Raw genomic sequence first — 16185 nt, 5'->3', positions numbered from 1 at the left:
ACATACAATCAATAGGATTAACCCTAAACCTGTTTAATCTATGTTGGGTGAATATTAATGCACAAATAAATCTATTATTGGCGATCACTTGAATTATAATCAAAGTTAGCCTAACAAGATTATTAATTATCTTATTAAGCGTGATTGCAAGTACCAATTCCCTTTAAACATGCAATAAAAGTGATCAAGCAATAACAATAAAATAATCAAGCAACATAATAAATAATCAACATCATTAATAATAATAATATCAATCATAATCATAATCATCATAATCATGTTAAAGCATAGCAAGATCCTAGGCATGATACTAACAAGATTAATAACAAACCCTAGCATGTCACTAAGCAATAAAAATCAAATCTTTAACCCTAACATGATACTAACAATCATAAATATTAGGAAGAATATAGGAAGCATCGTACTTTTAATCATACTTGATATAAAAGATACCCTAGACATGATACTAGGAATTAAAATAACAATCTAAGCATGATTTCTACATCATAATATCAATTAAACCATTAAATTACTTACTTGGATGCCTCGTACCTCTTTCTAATAACAAAATATAAATGTTAGTAACTTCAAGGAAAATAATAATCAAAACAATTAAATTAAATAATTGAAAGAGAGATTTGGGACCAAACCCTCAGAAATTGAAACCTTTCACGTCTAGGGCGAAGGCAACTTCGAATATGGCTAAGTGTTTCTAGCTCTTGCGAATGCGGAATTTTGTATTAAAAAGCAAAGTTTAGAAAAGAAAGAATGAATGTTAATGAAAGTTGATGAAAAGAGATGAATGAAAAGGATTATTTGACTGTAGATGAATGCTAATTGATGAATAATTTTTGAATGAAGAGAGTGGATAATCGATGATGCTTGTTTATGAATGATGAAGATAGTTGGTGAATGAAAACGGAGTTTTTGATATGATATTTATAGAGAAAATCATCCAAAAAAGATAATTTATCAAAACATAGTCTGAAAATCGAAAATCAACATTGGCTCCAGGACCAGTGGCTAGCGCCAGGCGCCAATGGCTGGCGTCTGGCGCCAATCCTGATTCCAGGCGCCAAGGCCTGGGGTTGGACGCCAAACTGACTTTTAACGCGTTTTCGAAATTCTGATAAAATTCCCGTACTGGAAGATAAAATAATATAATTTCAATCGAAAATGCTATTTGATCTTGATTAAAACTCTGAAGAATCCTAACTGAATTAGGAATGAAAAGAACCTTCTAGAATGTTCTAGAAGACTAAAACCATTCCTAATTACATTAGGAATGATAAATTATATTAGGCCCTCCCCTAGATCATAGGGCCGTACTTAAAACTCAAACTGGGCCCAATTTAGTAAATTGGCCATAAATTCCTCAATATTCATCGGAATTGGGCTTATAATATATCGTTGGAAAGGTCTTTGCAAGCCCCATCCAACTACACCACTATTGGACCCATATCATGGACCAACCAAACTGGATTGGCTGTTTTCTTAAAATAAAGTTTTCAAAAATAGAGAGAAGAGAAAAGAAATAAAACTTTCCGCAACACTAGACCTTTCCACACTTTCGTTTGATTCGATTATGATTCGACGTGAAAGGCACTCATCACTGGGTTTGGTTTTGGGGAGACACAAATGGGTGTCTACAATCGTAAAGGTGGATATTTTCGACGGAAAATATTTCGTCGCAATTTAGCGACGGAAAATTTCTATTACGACGCATTTTCCCTCGTAAAATTTACGACGGAATTTATTTCCGTCGTAATTAAAAACTTGCGACGGAATATTCCGTCGTAAAGTGTTTTGCGACGGAATATTCCGTCGCAAGTTTTAAATTACGACGGAAATAAATTCCGTCGTAAATCTTACTGTCATTTTTTGAAAATTAAAAGTTGCGACCTTGTCCTAAAAAAAGGGGGGGAAATAATTGAAAATCAGAGAGAGAAGTGAAGCAGCGCGAGGAGAGAGAGAAAGAGAAGGAGAGAAAGAAGGAGAGAGGAGAAAGTCACGGCGGCGGTGGTGATTTCTTTACGCCGGCGACGCCTGTAGACGACGCACATCAGCCGCCGAGAAAGAGAACGGGAAACAGAGAGGAGAAAAAGAACGGGAAAGAAAGAGAGAGGAGAAAGAGAATGGGAAAGAGAAAGATAAGGAGGAAGGGAGAGCTGTCGAGCCCTGGTGGTTTCCGGCGAGCTGCCGCGTCTAGGTAAGTGTGTGCAATTGTCAATTAATTTTTTTTTTTTTTGCAAAAAAACTACCGGAATAACATATAACCACCACAACGCTGCCGCACCTCCGTCCCCTAGCCGTGACTAAACCCACCGTCCCTTGGTTGTTTCCGGCGACGCCCCACCTCCGCCTGACAGTAAGTTTGCTCAATTGAATATCAGTTAGTTAGCTGCTCGAACTCTGTGGCCAAACGATCGCAAAATTACTGCTATTTTTCTTGCTTAATGTGCTAATTTTTATGATATTATGCTATATTTTCTCAGGAATTGTACTGTGCTAATGGTTTGTTAAATCAGGATTTTACGAAGTAATTATTTCAATTTTGTGTTAGTAGCTAATTATTCTGGAATCGTTAATTTTGTTGAATTATGTTTGAATTTTTATTTTTTTTCTAGAGAGGGAACGACTAAGGTGATTAATTAGATGACAAATTCATAAATGCTCGAATTCTTTTTTTTATTTTATTTTTATTTTATTTTTAATTTTTTTTTTTCTGATTTTCTTGAATTTTGTTGCATTAATTTGAATTATTAACCCTTAATTTTTTTTTTTTAATTTTGTTGTAGGATTTGTACAGTTTTGTTGGTTTAATTGTTAAAAAGAAGTGCAGATCTAAAGGTTAGTTACATTACAAACCCTAATATAATGTATATGTGTATCTTACTTTGGTTGTTAGATATTCAATAACTTTTAGTTTGGTTAATTTAGTGACATTGGTGATCTCTTATAAGTAAATAATTGATCCCTTCTCTTTAAAAAAAACAATATAATGTTTGTTTGGTTTAGTTTAGCTTAACATAATGTAGTTTAGTTAAGTTTATGTTAATATAATGTGTTTTAGTTTAATTTATTTTAATATAAAGTACCTTATTGTAGTCTAGTTTTTTTTAGAAATATGTTAGTTTAATTTAATATATATAACGGTAGTTTGGTTTGGTTTAGTTTAATATAATATATTAGTTTACTTTAGTTTGGTTTGATTTGGTTTATATTAATAGTATGGTGTTATGATATGTTTCTCTTGTTTAGTTTATTCTTGATATATTTGTTTAATATTATGTATGTTAGTTAAGTATATATATTTTTAAATAAATCTTATAATTAATTAATTGCTCTCTTGATCTTTAAAATAAACAATGTTAGTCTGGTTTAGTTTAGTTTAACATAATGTAGTTTAGTTAATATTATGTTAATATAATGTGTTGTAGTTTAATTTATTTTAATATAAAGTATCTTAATTTAGTTTAGTTTTTTTAGAAATATGTTAGTTTAATTTAATATATAAAACGGTAGTTTGTTTTGGTTTAGTTTAATATAGATATATTAGTTTACTTTGGTTTGGTTTGATTTGTTTCTCTTGTTTAGTTTAATCTTGATATATTTGTTTAATAATATGTATGTTAGTTTAGTATATATATTTTTTAAAAAAAATCATTTGCATAAATCATATGCCTAGATACCCGTTCAAGGCATACACATTAGGAGTATGTCTTGAATAGTCCCCGGTTGGGACTGTCCTTGTACGTTTATTATCACTTAGGTGGTGAATGTATTCCTTTGTTTTAATTCTAAGGAAGATCCTTGCTTGTCATTTCTCTACAATGTTCTCTAGGTAAATATATAGGTGTTTCTAATCGCCTATATTGTGTACTCGGGGAACTGTAGGGAGATGCTGCCGGATTTTCCATAGAATTGAAATTCTGGCATACATTCACTAGTGAGATTGAACGTACAAGGATGGTTTAGGTTGGAGTGATAAGGACCCTTGGAAATCATTTCTCTTCTCATTTGCATTTCCATAACAGTTTGATCTACAATGAATATATATTGTGCTTTATGACTAATGTGATTAATGGCATATGTGTTAGTTGTGTAGAACTTGTAATGATGAAACGAAAAGAACGTAGCTGGATGTACGAAAGGAAGGTTGGGAATTCTATTAATCCTGAGTTCTTGAAGGGGGTAGATGAATTCCTTAAATATGTGGAAGATCATCCCGAGAGTAGCAACCCGAATGAAGTGAGGTGTCCATGTTTTAAATGCAAAAACAAACGTCTCTGGGATCCAGATACGGTCAAACTTCATTTGTATCGCAGCGGTTTTTTACCTAATTACTACGAGTGGATGTGTCATGGGGAAGAGTTTCCAGGAACTCGTAGAAGGGAGTCAAATGAATATCGTGAAATGGTTTTGGATGCCTTTGGTCAGTCTCAAGATCAAGGCCATTTCAAAGAGCCACCTGTTTCATTAGAGGAGGAGCCTAATGCACAAGCCAAGCCATTTTTTGATTTGTTAAGGGCTTCTGAACAACCGTTGTACGAAGGGAGTTCATTGTCTGTGTTAGAGATGGCTTCTAGAATCATTAGCCTAAAGTGTGAGTATAATTTGTCGCATAGATGTGTTGATGGATTTGCTTCTTTGGTTAATGAAGCGATTCCTAACAACAACCACATGGCCGAGACATTCTATGAGGTCAAGAAAATTGTTAAGGGGTTAGAGCTACCCCATGAAAAGATTCATGCATGCCCGAAAGGATGTATGTTGTTTTGGAAAGATGATGCTCAATTATCTACATGTGGGGTGTGTGGCAGCGACCGATACAAGAAGACTTCTAAAGGTAGCTTAGTGCCTTTGAATGTTCTATTTTATTTCCCTATCACACCTAGGTTGCAAAGGCTTTTTGCAACTAAAAACATTTCTGAGGAAATGACATGGCATGCTAAAAATCCTCGAGTTCAAGGCACAATGGCACACCCTAGTGATAGTGAAGCGTGGAAACACCTAGATAGTTGCTTTCCTGAGTTTGCCTCTGAACCTCGTAATGTTCGACTTGGCCTATGTACGGATGGATTTGCTCCACATGGTCAGTTTGGGGGACAGTATTCATGTTGGCCTGTCATTTTGACCCCTTATAACTTGCCTCCGTCAATGTGTATGAAAAGACAGTTCATGTTTCTTTCGTTACTCGTTCCTGGTCCTAAAAACCCTAAGGGCAACTTGGATGTTTACATGCAGCCGCTCATACACGAGTTGAAACAGTTGTGGGAAGTTGGGGCAAATACTTACGATATTTCGAGAAAACAAAATTTCAATCTTCGAGCATCCATCCTATGGACCGTTAGTGACTTCCCGGCTTATGGTATGTTATCTGGTTGGACCACAGCCGGTAAGAAGGCTTGTCCATATTGCATGGAGAAAAGCAAAGCATTTTGGCTCAAAAATGGTGGTAAGGTTTCTTGGTTTGACTGCCATCGTCAATTCCTTCCGACAAATCATCCTTTTTGAAATAGTAAAAATGCATTTTGTAAAAACAAAGTCGAAAAAGGTTCACCACCTCACATCATGTCAGGAGAGGAACTTTGGGAAAGTGTGAAAAACCTCCCGAAAGCAACAGATGGCCCCAAGGCACTGAAACGTCTCAAAAATGCAAAAAAAGGTGGTTCAAGCAAAGCACTCTATGGGACCTTCCATATTGGAAACATCTGCTTGTTCGTCACAACTCAGATGTCATGCACGTTGAAAAAAACTTTTTTGATCAGTTGATTCACACTATAATGGACGTGAAAAAGCAATCTTGTGACACCCCATCAGTTCGGAATGACATTGCTAAATACTGTAAACGACCCCAGCTACATCTTCAAGAGGATGATAGAGGAAAATAATTCATGCCAAAGGCTCCATTTTCTCTTGACAAGGCTCAGAGAAAGGTATTGTGTGAGTGGGTCAAACAGCTGCGGTTTCCTGATGGTTACGCTTCCAATTTGAGCCGATGCGTTGATTTGCAATCAGGTAAGTTACATGGAATGAAAAGTCATGATTGTCACGTGTCATGGAGAGGTTGTTCCCCACTGCTTTGAGAGAATTGCTCCCTACCCATATATGGAATGCAATTACAGAGATAAGCCAATTCTTTCGCGATTTATGTTGCTACACAATTACAGTTAGCGACATGGAGCGATTAGAAAAAAACATAGCTGAGATCATGTGCAAGCTTGAGAAGGTTTTCCCCCCATCTTTCTTCAACTCCATGGAGCATTTACCAATTCATTTGCCATATGAGGGAAAGTTATGTGGACCTGTTCAATATCAGTGGATGTATCCTTTCAAAAGGTAAATCAAAGGTCCTTTCTCAACTCTTACTTTCATCTCTTTCATTGATTTCCGTTACTTATACTTCTACGGCTACATAAACATAATTACAGGTTCCTCAATCACCTGAAACGAAAAATTGGTAATAAGGCTCGTGTTAAAGGTTCCATATGCAACGCTTATCTCACTAAAGAGATATCAAACTTCTGCTCCAATTACTTTCAGCCCTCAGTTGACACAAAAACACGAGATCCATGTCGAAATGTGAATGCTGACGTGGAATCCCCGGCTGACAACGATGAAATCCCAGAGCTGTTCACGGTGGATAAGGGTTGTGTGTCAAATTTGGGTAAAACTCAGTATTTAGATGACAAGGAACTCGAACGTGCTCATTTGTTCGTTTTAAGAAATACCGGCATTCTTGGTGAATACGAAAGGTATATATGTTTACGATAAACTTTTGAAAATCCCTTAAATTTAATATAATTCCTGCAATGATTAACCATGTGTCATTAATCTATTAGGCAGTTTGAGGACTACATTCTTAGTACTCGAACTTATTTGCGTCGAGAAGATGTCATGGAGAAATGCGAAAGTGAATTCCCTGATTGGTTTCATCACAAGGTGATAATACTTTTCGAACATTGCATCTCGATTAATTTGTGATAATATAATATAATATAATATAATATATTTCATTTCAATTAGTGTGACGCTTGTATTCGTAACGGTTATAGGTGAGAGAACAAAAACCAAGTTCCGATGTGTTGCGAGCATTGTCTATGAGGACTTTTAAGCGTGTTCGAACTTGGAACCAGATATTTGTCGGTGGCTTCAATTTCCACACACAGTCCTATGGAAAACACAAATCTACGATGAATTACGGGGTGTGTGTCTCAAGTGAGGACGGTGGAGAGTACTTTGGCATTTTAAACGATATAATTGAACTTGTCTACACCGGTCTCGAAAAAGAGTACAAGACTATTTTGTTTAGTTGTAGTTGGATGGATTGTGGTAAAGGAATGAACATTCATGAACAATACAAGCTTGTGGAAGTAAATCATACTAAGAAGTATCCCAAGTATGATCCATTTGTCTTATCTTACCAAGTGTCTCAAGTGTATTATGCATCTTACCCTAGCCTTAAACTTGATCGGGTTCAATGGTGGGCTGTATTTAGAACTCAAGCAAGGTCGGTGATTGATGCTCCGGTGGATTTAGAGTTTTTGCAGGGTCCTTCCCCACAAGTACATGCAACGTTTTGTCCACCAAATGACATTCCAGACTATGAACTTGATAGTGATGATGATGATGACGATGGCTTTATTATCTCAAGCGATGAAGAAGAAGAAGAAAGCATTGGCTCCAGTGACGAAGAAGAGGACATCGATGTATTTTTAGAAGACACTAGTGATAGTAATAATGATAGTGATAATGATAGTGGTAGTAGTGATAAGAGTAATGAAGAGGAGAATATGTAGTTACTCCTTTTACTATTGTCTTCGAATGTTTAGTTTTTAATGACTACTCGGATTTGTAATATTGCATTACATTTTTGGTCTCATTTTATATTTTAATGTCTTATGGATCTAATTTATGAAATTACAATGTGCGATTATGGTACTAACAACTTTTTCAGGTGGTCGTCATGGGAGGAGGAAATAAAGGAAAAACGTCCAAGAGGAGAAAGTCTAAGGGGAAATCTCCGGTTGTACGTGTTGACGAGGATGAGTCAATGGAGGAAGCGGAGGCACATGATTTGGGGGCCTCTCAAGAAATCGTCAGAAATGTACAAGGGAAACAGGAGCAACAGCAGCATCAGGAACAGGACCTACAGGACCATATATGCCAAATTTGGATGATTTTGGAGGAGTGAGGGTTGAAAATTGACATATGTGCTTATTTCTCTTAATTTCTATCCTTAGGCACTTAAAAGCAATTGATATTGGAATGTTAGAAGAAAGAAACCTTACATTTGCTTGAAAACTTAGAAAATGGGCATGGTTTTAGCCATATAGGCCAAATTTGGATGATTTTGGATGAGTTAGGGTCGATATTTGACATATGTGCTTATTTCTCTTAATTTCTATCCTTAAACACTTAAAAGCAATTGATATTGGAATTTTAGAAGAAAGAAACCTTACATTTACTTGAAAACTTAGAAAATAGGCATGGTTTTAGCCATGTAGGCCAAATTTGGATGATTTTGGATGAGTTAGGGTCGATATTTGACATATGTGCTTATTTCTATTAATTTCTATCCTTAAGCACTTAAAAGAAATTGATATTGGAATGTTAGAAGAAACAAACCTTACATTTGCTTGAAAACTTAGAAAATAGGCATGGTTTTAGCCATATAGGCCAAATTTAGATGATTTTAGAGGAGTGAGGGTTGAAAATTGACATATGTGCTTATTTCTCTTAATTTCTATCATAAGAAACTTAAAAGCAATTGATATTGGAAAGTTAGAAGAAATAACGAGTCCATTTGCTTGAAAACTTAGAAAATAGGCATGGTTTTAGCCATATAGGCCAAATTTGGATGATTTTGGAGGAGTGAGGGTTAAAAATTGACATAAGTGCTTATTTCTGTTAATTTCTATCCTTAGGCACTTAAAAGAAATTGATATTGGAATTTAGAAGAAAGAAACCTTACATTTGCTTGAAAACTTAGAAAATAGGCATGGTTTTAGCCATATAGGCCAAATTTGGATGATTTTGGAGGAGTGAGGGTTGAAAATTGACATATGTGCTTATTTCTCTTAATTTCTATCCTTAGGCACTTAAAATAAAATGATATTGGAATGTTAGAAGAAAGAAACCTTACATTTCCTTGAAAACGTAGAAAATAGGCATGGTTTTAGCCATATAGGCCTAATTCGGATGATTTTGGATGTGTTAGGGTCGATATTTGACATATGTTCTTATTTCTCTTAATTTCTATCCTAAGGAACTTAAAAGCAATTGATATTAGAAAGTTAGAAGAAAGAACGAGTCCATTTGCTTGAAAACTTAGAAAATAGGCATGGTTTTAGCCATATAGGCCAAATTTGGATGATTTTGAAGGAGTGAGGGTTGAAAAAGGACATATGTGCTTATTTCTCTTAATTTCTATCCTTAGGCACTTAAAAGCAATTGATATTGGAATTTTAGAAGAAAGAACGAGTCCATTTGCTTGAAAACTTAGAAAATAGGCATGGTTTTAGCAATTTAGGCCAAATCTGGATGATTTTTGAGGAGTGAGGGTTGAAAATTGACATAAGTATTTATTTCTCTTAATTTCTATCCTTAGGAACTTAAAAGCAATTGATATTTGAATTTTAGTAGAAAGAAACCTTACATTTGCTTGAAAACTTAGAAAATAGGCATGGTTTTAGCCATATTGGCAGAATTTGGATGATTTTGAAGGAGTGAGGGTTGAAAATTGACATATGTGCTTATTTCTATTAATTTCTATCCTTAGGCACTTAAAACTAATTGATATTGGAATGTTAAAAGAAAGAAACCTTACATTTGCTTGAAAACTTAGAAAATAGGCATGGTTTTAGCCATATAGGCCAAATTTGGATGATTTTGGATGAGTTAGGGTTGATATTTGACATATGTTCTTATTTCTCTTAATTTCTATCCTTAGGCACTTAAAATAAATTGATATTGGAATGTTAGAAGAAAGAAACCTTACATTTGCTTGAAAACTTAGAAAATAGGCATGGTTTTAGCCATATAGGCCAAATTTGGATGATTTTGGATGAGTGAGGGTTGAAAATTGACATATGTGCTTATTTCTCTTAATTTCTATCCTTAGGAACTTAAAAGCAATTGTTATTGGAATGTTAGAATAAAGAAATCTTACATTTGCTTGAAAACTTAGAAAATAGGCATGGCTTTAGCCATATAGGCCAAATTTGGATGATTTTGGTGGAGTGAGGGTTGAAAATTGACATATGTGCTTATTTCTCTTAATTTCTATCTGAAGGAACTTAAAAGAAATTGATATTGGAAAGTTAGAAGAAAGAACTAGTCCATTTGCTTGAAAACTAAGAAAATAGGCATGGTTCTAGCCATATAGGCCAAATTTGGATGATTTTGGAGGAGTGAGGGTTAAAAATTGACATAAGTGCTTATTTCTTTTAATTTCTATCCTTAGGCACTTAAAAGAAATTGATATTGGAATTTTAGAAGAAAGAAACCTTACATTTGCTTGAAAACTTAGAAAATAGGCATGGTTTTAGCCATATTGGCCAAATTTTGTATGATTTTGGAGGAGTGAGGGTTGAAAATTAACATATGTGCTTATTTCTCTTAATTTCTATCCTTAGGAACTTAAAAGCAAATGATATTGGAATGTTAGAAGAAAGAAAACTTACATTTCCTTGAAAACTTAGAAAATAGGCATGGTTTTAGCCATACAGGCCAAATTGGGATGATTTTGGATGAGTTAGGGTCGATATTTGACATATGTTCTTATTTCTCTTAATTTCTATCCTTAGGCACTGAAACGCAATTGATATTGGAATGTTATAAGAAAGAAACCTTACATTTGTTTGAAATTTTAGAAAATAGGCATGGTTTTAGCCGTATAGGCCAAATTTGGATGATTTTGGAGGAGTGAGGGTTGAAAATTGACATATGTGCTTATTTATCTTAATTTCTATCCTTAGGCACTTAAAATCAATTTATAATGGAATGTTATAAGAAAGAAACCTTACATTTGCTTGAAAACGTAGAAAATAGGAATGGCTTTAGCCATATATGCCAAATTTGGATGATTTTGGAGAAGTGAGGGTTGAAAATTGACATATGTGCTTATTTATCTTAATTTCTATCCTTAAGAACTTAAAAGCAATTGATATTGGAATGTTAGAAGAATGAAACGTTACATTTGCTTGAAAACTTAGAAAATAGGCATGGTTTTAGCCATATAGGCCAAATTTGGATGATTTTAGTTGAGTTAGGGTCGATATTTGACATATGTGCTTATTTCTCTTAATTTCTATCCTTAGGCACTTAAAAGAAATTGATATTGGAATTTTAGAAGAAAGAAACCTTACATTTGCTTGAAAACTTAGAAAATATGCATGGTTTTAACCATATAGGCCAAATTTGGATGATTTTGGATGAGTGAGGGTTGAAAATTGACATATGTGCTTATTTCTCTTAATCTCTATCCTTAGGCACTTAAAAGAAATTGATATTGGAATTTTAGAAGAAAGAAACCTTACACTTGCTTGAAAACATAGAAAATAGGCATGGCTTTAGCCATGTAGGCCAAATTTGGATGATTTTGGAGGAGTGAGGGTTGAAAATTGACATATGTGCTTATTTCTCTTAATTTATATCCTTAGGAACTTAAAAAAAATTGATATTGGAATGTTAGAATAAAGAAACCTTACATTTGCTTGAAAACTTAGAAAATAGGCATGGTTTTAGCCATATATGCCAAATTTCGATGATTTTGGAGGAGTGGGGGTTGAAAATTGACATATGTGCTTATTTCTCTTAATTTCTATCCTTAGGCACTTAAAAGAAAATGATATTGGAATTTTAGAAGAAATAAACCTTACATTTCCTTGAAAACTTAGAAAATAGGCATGGTTTTAGCCATACAGGCCAAATTGGGATGATTTTGGATGAGTTAGGGTCGATATTTGACATATGTTCTTATTTCTCTTAATTTCTATCCTTAGGCACTGAAACGCAATTGATATTGGAATGTTATAAGAAAGAAACCTTACATTTGCTTGAAATTTTAGAAAATAGGCATGGTTTTAGCCGTATAGGCCAAATTTGGATGATTTTGGAGGAGTGAGGGTTGAAAATTGACATATGTGCTTATTTATCTTAATTTCTATCCTTAGGCACTTAAAAGCAATTTATAATGGAATGTTATAAGAAAGAAACCTTACATTTGCTTGAAAACGTAGAAAATAGGCATGGCTTTAGCCATATATGCCAAATTTGGATGATTTTGGAGAAGTGAGGGTTGAAAATTGACATATGTGCTTATTTATCTTAATTTCTATCCTTAAAAACTTAAAAGCAATTGATATTGGAATGTTAGAAGAATGAAACCTTACATTTGCTTGAAAACTTAGAAAATAGGCATGGTTTTAGCCATATAGGCCAAATTTGGATGATTTTAGTTGAGTTAGGGTCGATATTTGACATATGTGCTTATTTCTCTTAATTTCTATCCTTATGCACTTAAAAGAAATTGATATTGGAATTTTAGAAGAAAGAAACCTTACATTTGCTTGAAAACTTAGAAAATATGCATGGTTTTAACCATATAGGCCAAATTTGGATGATTTTGGATGAGTGAGGGTTGAAAATTGACATATGTGCTTATTTCTCTTAATCTCTATCCTTAGGCACTTAAAAGAAATTGATATTGGAATTTTAGAAGAAAGAAACCTTACACTTGCTTGAAAACATAGAAAATAGGCATGGCTTTAGCCATGTAGGCCAAATTTGGATGATTTTGGAGGAGTGAGGGTTGAAAATTGACATATGTGCTTATTTCTCTTAATTTATATCCTTAGGAACTTAAAAAAATTGATATTGGAATGTTAGAATAAAGAAACCTTACATTTGCTTGAAAACTTAGAAAATAGGCATGGTTTTAGCCATATATGCCAAATTTCGATGATTTTGGAGGAGTGGGGGTTGAAAATTGACATATGTGCTTATTTCTCTTAATTTCTATCCTTAGGCACTTAAAAGCAAATGATATTGGAATTTTAGAAGAAATAAACCTTACATTTCCTTGAAAACTTAGAAAATAGGCATGGTTTTAGCCATATAGGCCAAATTGGGATGATTTTGGATGAGTTAGGTTCGATATTTGACATTTGTTCTTATTTCTCTTAATTTCTATCCTTAGGCACTTAAAGGCAATTGATATTGGAATGTTAGAATAAATAAACCTTAAATTTGCTAGAAAACATAGAAAATAGGCATGGTTTTAGCCATATAGGCCAAATTTGGATGATTTTGGAGGAGTAAGGGTTGAAAAGTGACATATGTGCTTATTTCTCTTAATTTCTATCCTTAGGCACTTAAAATCAATTTATAATGGAATGTTATAAGAAAGAAACCTTACATTTGCTTGAAAACGTAGAAAATAGGCATGCCTTTAGCCATATATGCCAAATTTGGATGATTTTGGAGGAGTAAGGGTTGAAAATTGACATATGTGCTTGATTCTCTTATTTTCTATCCTTAAGAACTTAAAACCAATTGATATTGGAATGTTAGAAGAATGAAACCTTACATTTGCTTGAAAACTTAGAAAATAGGCATGGTTTTAGCCATATAGGCCAAATTTGGATGATTTTAGTTGAGTTAGGGTCGATATTTGACATATGTGCTTATTTCTCTTAATTTCTATCCTTAGGCACTTAAAAGAAATTGATATTGGAATTTTAGAAGAAAGAAACCTTACATTTGCTTGAAAACTTAGAAAATATGCATGGTTTTAACCATATAGGCCAAATTTGGATGATTTTGGATGAGTGAGGGTTGAAAATTGACATATGTGCTTATTTCTATTAATCTCTATCCTTAGGCACTTAAAAGAAATTGATATTGGAATTTTAGAAGAAAGAAACCTTACACTTGCTTGAAAACATAGAAAATAGGCATGGCTTTAGCCATGTAGGCCAAATTTGGATGATTTTGGAGGAGTCAGGGTTGAAAATTGACATATGTGCTTATTTCTCTTAATTTCTATCCTTAGGCACTTAAAAGAAATTGATATTGGAATGTTAGAAGAAAGAAACCTTACATTTGCTTGAAAACTTAGAAAATAGGCATGGTTTTAGCCATATATGCCAAATTTCGATGATTTTGGAGGAGTGGGGGTTGAAAATTGACATATGTGCTTATTTCTCTTAATTTCTATCCTTAGGCACTTAAAAGCAAATGATATTGGAATTTTAGAAGAAATAAACCTTACATTTCCTTGAAAACTTAGAAAATAGGCATGGTTTTAGCCATATAGGCCAAATTGGGATGATTTTGGATGAGTTAGGTTCGATATTTGACATTTGTTCTTATTTCTCTTAATTTCTATCCTTAGGCACTTAAAGGCAATTGATATTGGAATGTTAGAATAAATAAACCTTAAATTTGCTAGAAAACATAGAAAATAGGCATGGTTTTAGCCATATAGGCCAAATTTGGATGATTTTGGAGGAGTGAGGGTTGAAAGTTGGCATATGTGCTTATTTATCATAATTTCTATCCTTAGGCACTTAAAATAAATTGATATTGGAATGTTAGAATAAAAAAACCTTAAATTTGTTTGAAAACTTAGAAAATAGGCATGGTTTTAGCCATATAGGCCAAATTTGGATGATTTTGGAGGAGTAAGGGTTGAAAAGTGACATATGTGCTTATTTCTCTTAATTTCTATCCTTAGGCACTTAAAAGCAAATGATATTGGAATGTTAGAAGAAAGAAAACTTACATTTCCTTGAAAACTTAAAAAATAGGCATGGTTTTAGCCATACAGGCCAAATTGGGATGATTTTGGATGAGTGAGGGTCGATATTTGACATATGTTCTTATTTCTCTTAATTTCTATCCTTAGGAACTGAAACGCAATTGATATTGGAATGTTAGAAGAAAGAAACCTTACATTTGCTTGAAAACTTAGAAAATAGGCATGGTTTTAGCCATATAGGCCAAATTTGGATGATTTTTGATGAGTTAGGGTCGATATTTGACATATGTGCTTATTTCTCTTAATTTCTATCCTTAGAAACTTAAAAGAAATTGATATTGGAATGTTAGAAGAAAGAAACCTTACATTTGCTTGAAAACTTAGAAAATAGGCATGGTTTTAGCCATGTAGGCCAAATTTGGATGATTTTGGATGAGTTAGGGTCGATATTTGACATATGTGCTTATTTCTCTTAATTTCTATCCTTAGGCACTTAAAAGAAATTGATATTGGAATGTTAGAAGAAACAAACCTTACATTTGCTTGAAAACTTAGAAAATAGGCATTGTTTTAGCCATATAGGCCAAATTTGGATGATTTTGGATGAGTGAGGGTTGAAAATTGACATATGTGCTTATTTCTCTTAATTTCTATCCTTAGGCACTTAAAAGCAATTGATATTGGAATGTTAGAAGAAAGAAACCTTACATTTGCTTGAAAACATAGTAAATATGCATGGTTTTAGCCATATAGCCCAAATTTGGATGATTTTGGATGAGTTAGTGTCTGAACAACAACGACTCATGTTCCACCATTCATCCTCAGCATCGAGACCCTAGGAACAACCCGGGTGGTGGTGGAGGAGGCCAGGGTTTCCAGGCAATTGCGTAGCTTAGTCTAGCATAGAATCACTCTAACCTAGCTTTTGTTTGGTATAGATACCAAAATGTGGACTATCTTTTGTACTAGGACATAATTATTATATATATATATGTACATAACCATAACCCTAATTTCGTAGGTCGGTAATTAATTTTTTTAAAACAACAATTTTAGGACTCAATATGTAGTTTTAAAACATAATTATTATATTATTTGTCGATTTATCATTAAAAAAATTCAGGTTTGAAAATGTAGAAAATTACCAAAATTAGTTTTGGGCTGGAAATACAATTTGCGACGGAATATTTCGTCGTAATTTACATATTTGCGACGGATTTTTCCGTCGTAAAATATAATTTGCGACGGAATTTTCTGTCGCAAAATATAAATTGCGACGGAATTTTCCGTCGTAAAATATAATTTGCGACGGATTTTCTGTCGCAAAATATAAATTGCGACGGAATTTTCCGTCGTAAAATATAATTTACGACGGGATTTTCCGTCGCAAATATGTAAATTACGACGAAATATTCCGT

General features: G+C 33.7%; 1 protein-coding gene across 1 annotated transcript; it reads left to right on the top strand.

The window, feature by feature from the left end:
* Positions 1-2135: 2135 nt before the first annotated feature.
* Positions 2136-5894, top strand: LOC110738180. Its single transcript, XM_021918555.1, has 3 exons — positions 2136-2209; positions 4101-5463; positions 5772-5894. The coding sequence occupies exons 1-3, from the start codon at positions 2136-2138 to the stop codon at positions 5892-5894; spliced, it is 1560 nt and encodes a 519-aa protein (XP_021774247.1).
* Positions 5895-16185: the final 10291 nt, after the last annotated feature.

The sequence above is a fragment of the Chenopodium quinoa genome, unplaced genomic scaffold (assembly GCF_001683475.1).
Source record: "Chenopodium quinoa cultivar QQ74 unplaced genomic scaffold, ASM168347v1, whole genome shotgun sequence".
NCBI classification, from domain to species: domain Eukaryota; kingdom Viridiplantae; phylum Streptophyta; class Magnoliopsida; order Caryophyllales; family Amaranthaceae; genus Chenopodium; species Chenopodium quinoa.
Note: the sequence above shows the minus strand (reverse complement) of the source record. Positions and strands in the feature narration are given on the sequence as shown.

What these genes read in the sequence shown, in the direction of transcription:
- LOC110738180 (XM_021918555.1), top strand. Translation starts at nt 2,136, where the DNA reads ATGGGAAAGAGAAAGATAAGGAGGAAGGGAGAGCTGTCGAGCCCTGGT. An exon ending in CGGCGAGCTGCCGCGTCTAG is followed by an intron (nt 2,210 to 4,100) that starts GTAAGTGTGTGC and finishes CATATGTGTTAG; the next exon opens with TTGTGTAGAACTTGTAATGA. An exon ending in GGCTCAAAAATGGTGGTAAG is followed by an intron (nt 5,464 to 5,771) that starts GTTTCTTGGTTT and finishes TTTTTTGATCAG; the next exon opens with TTGATTCACACTATAATGGA.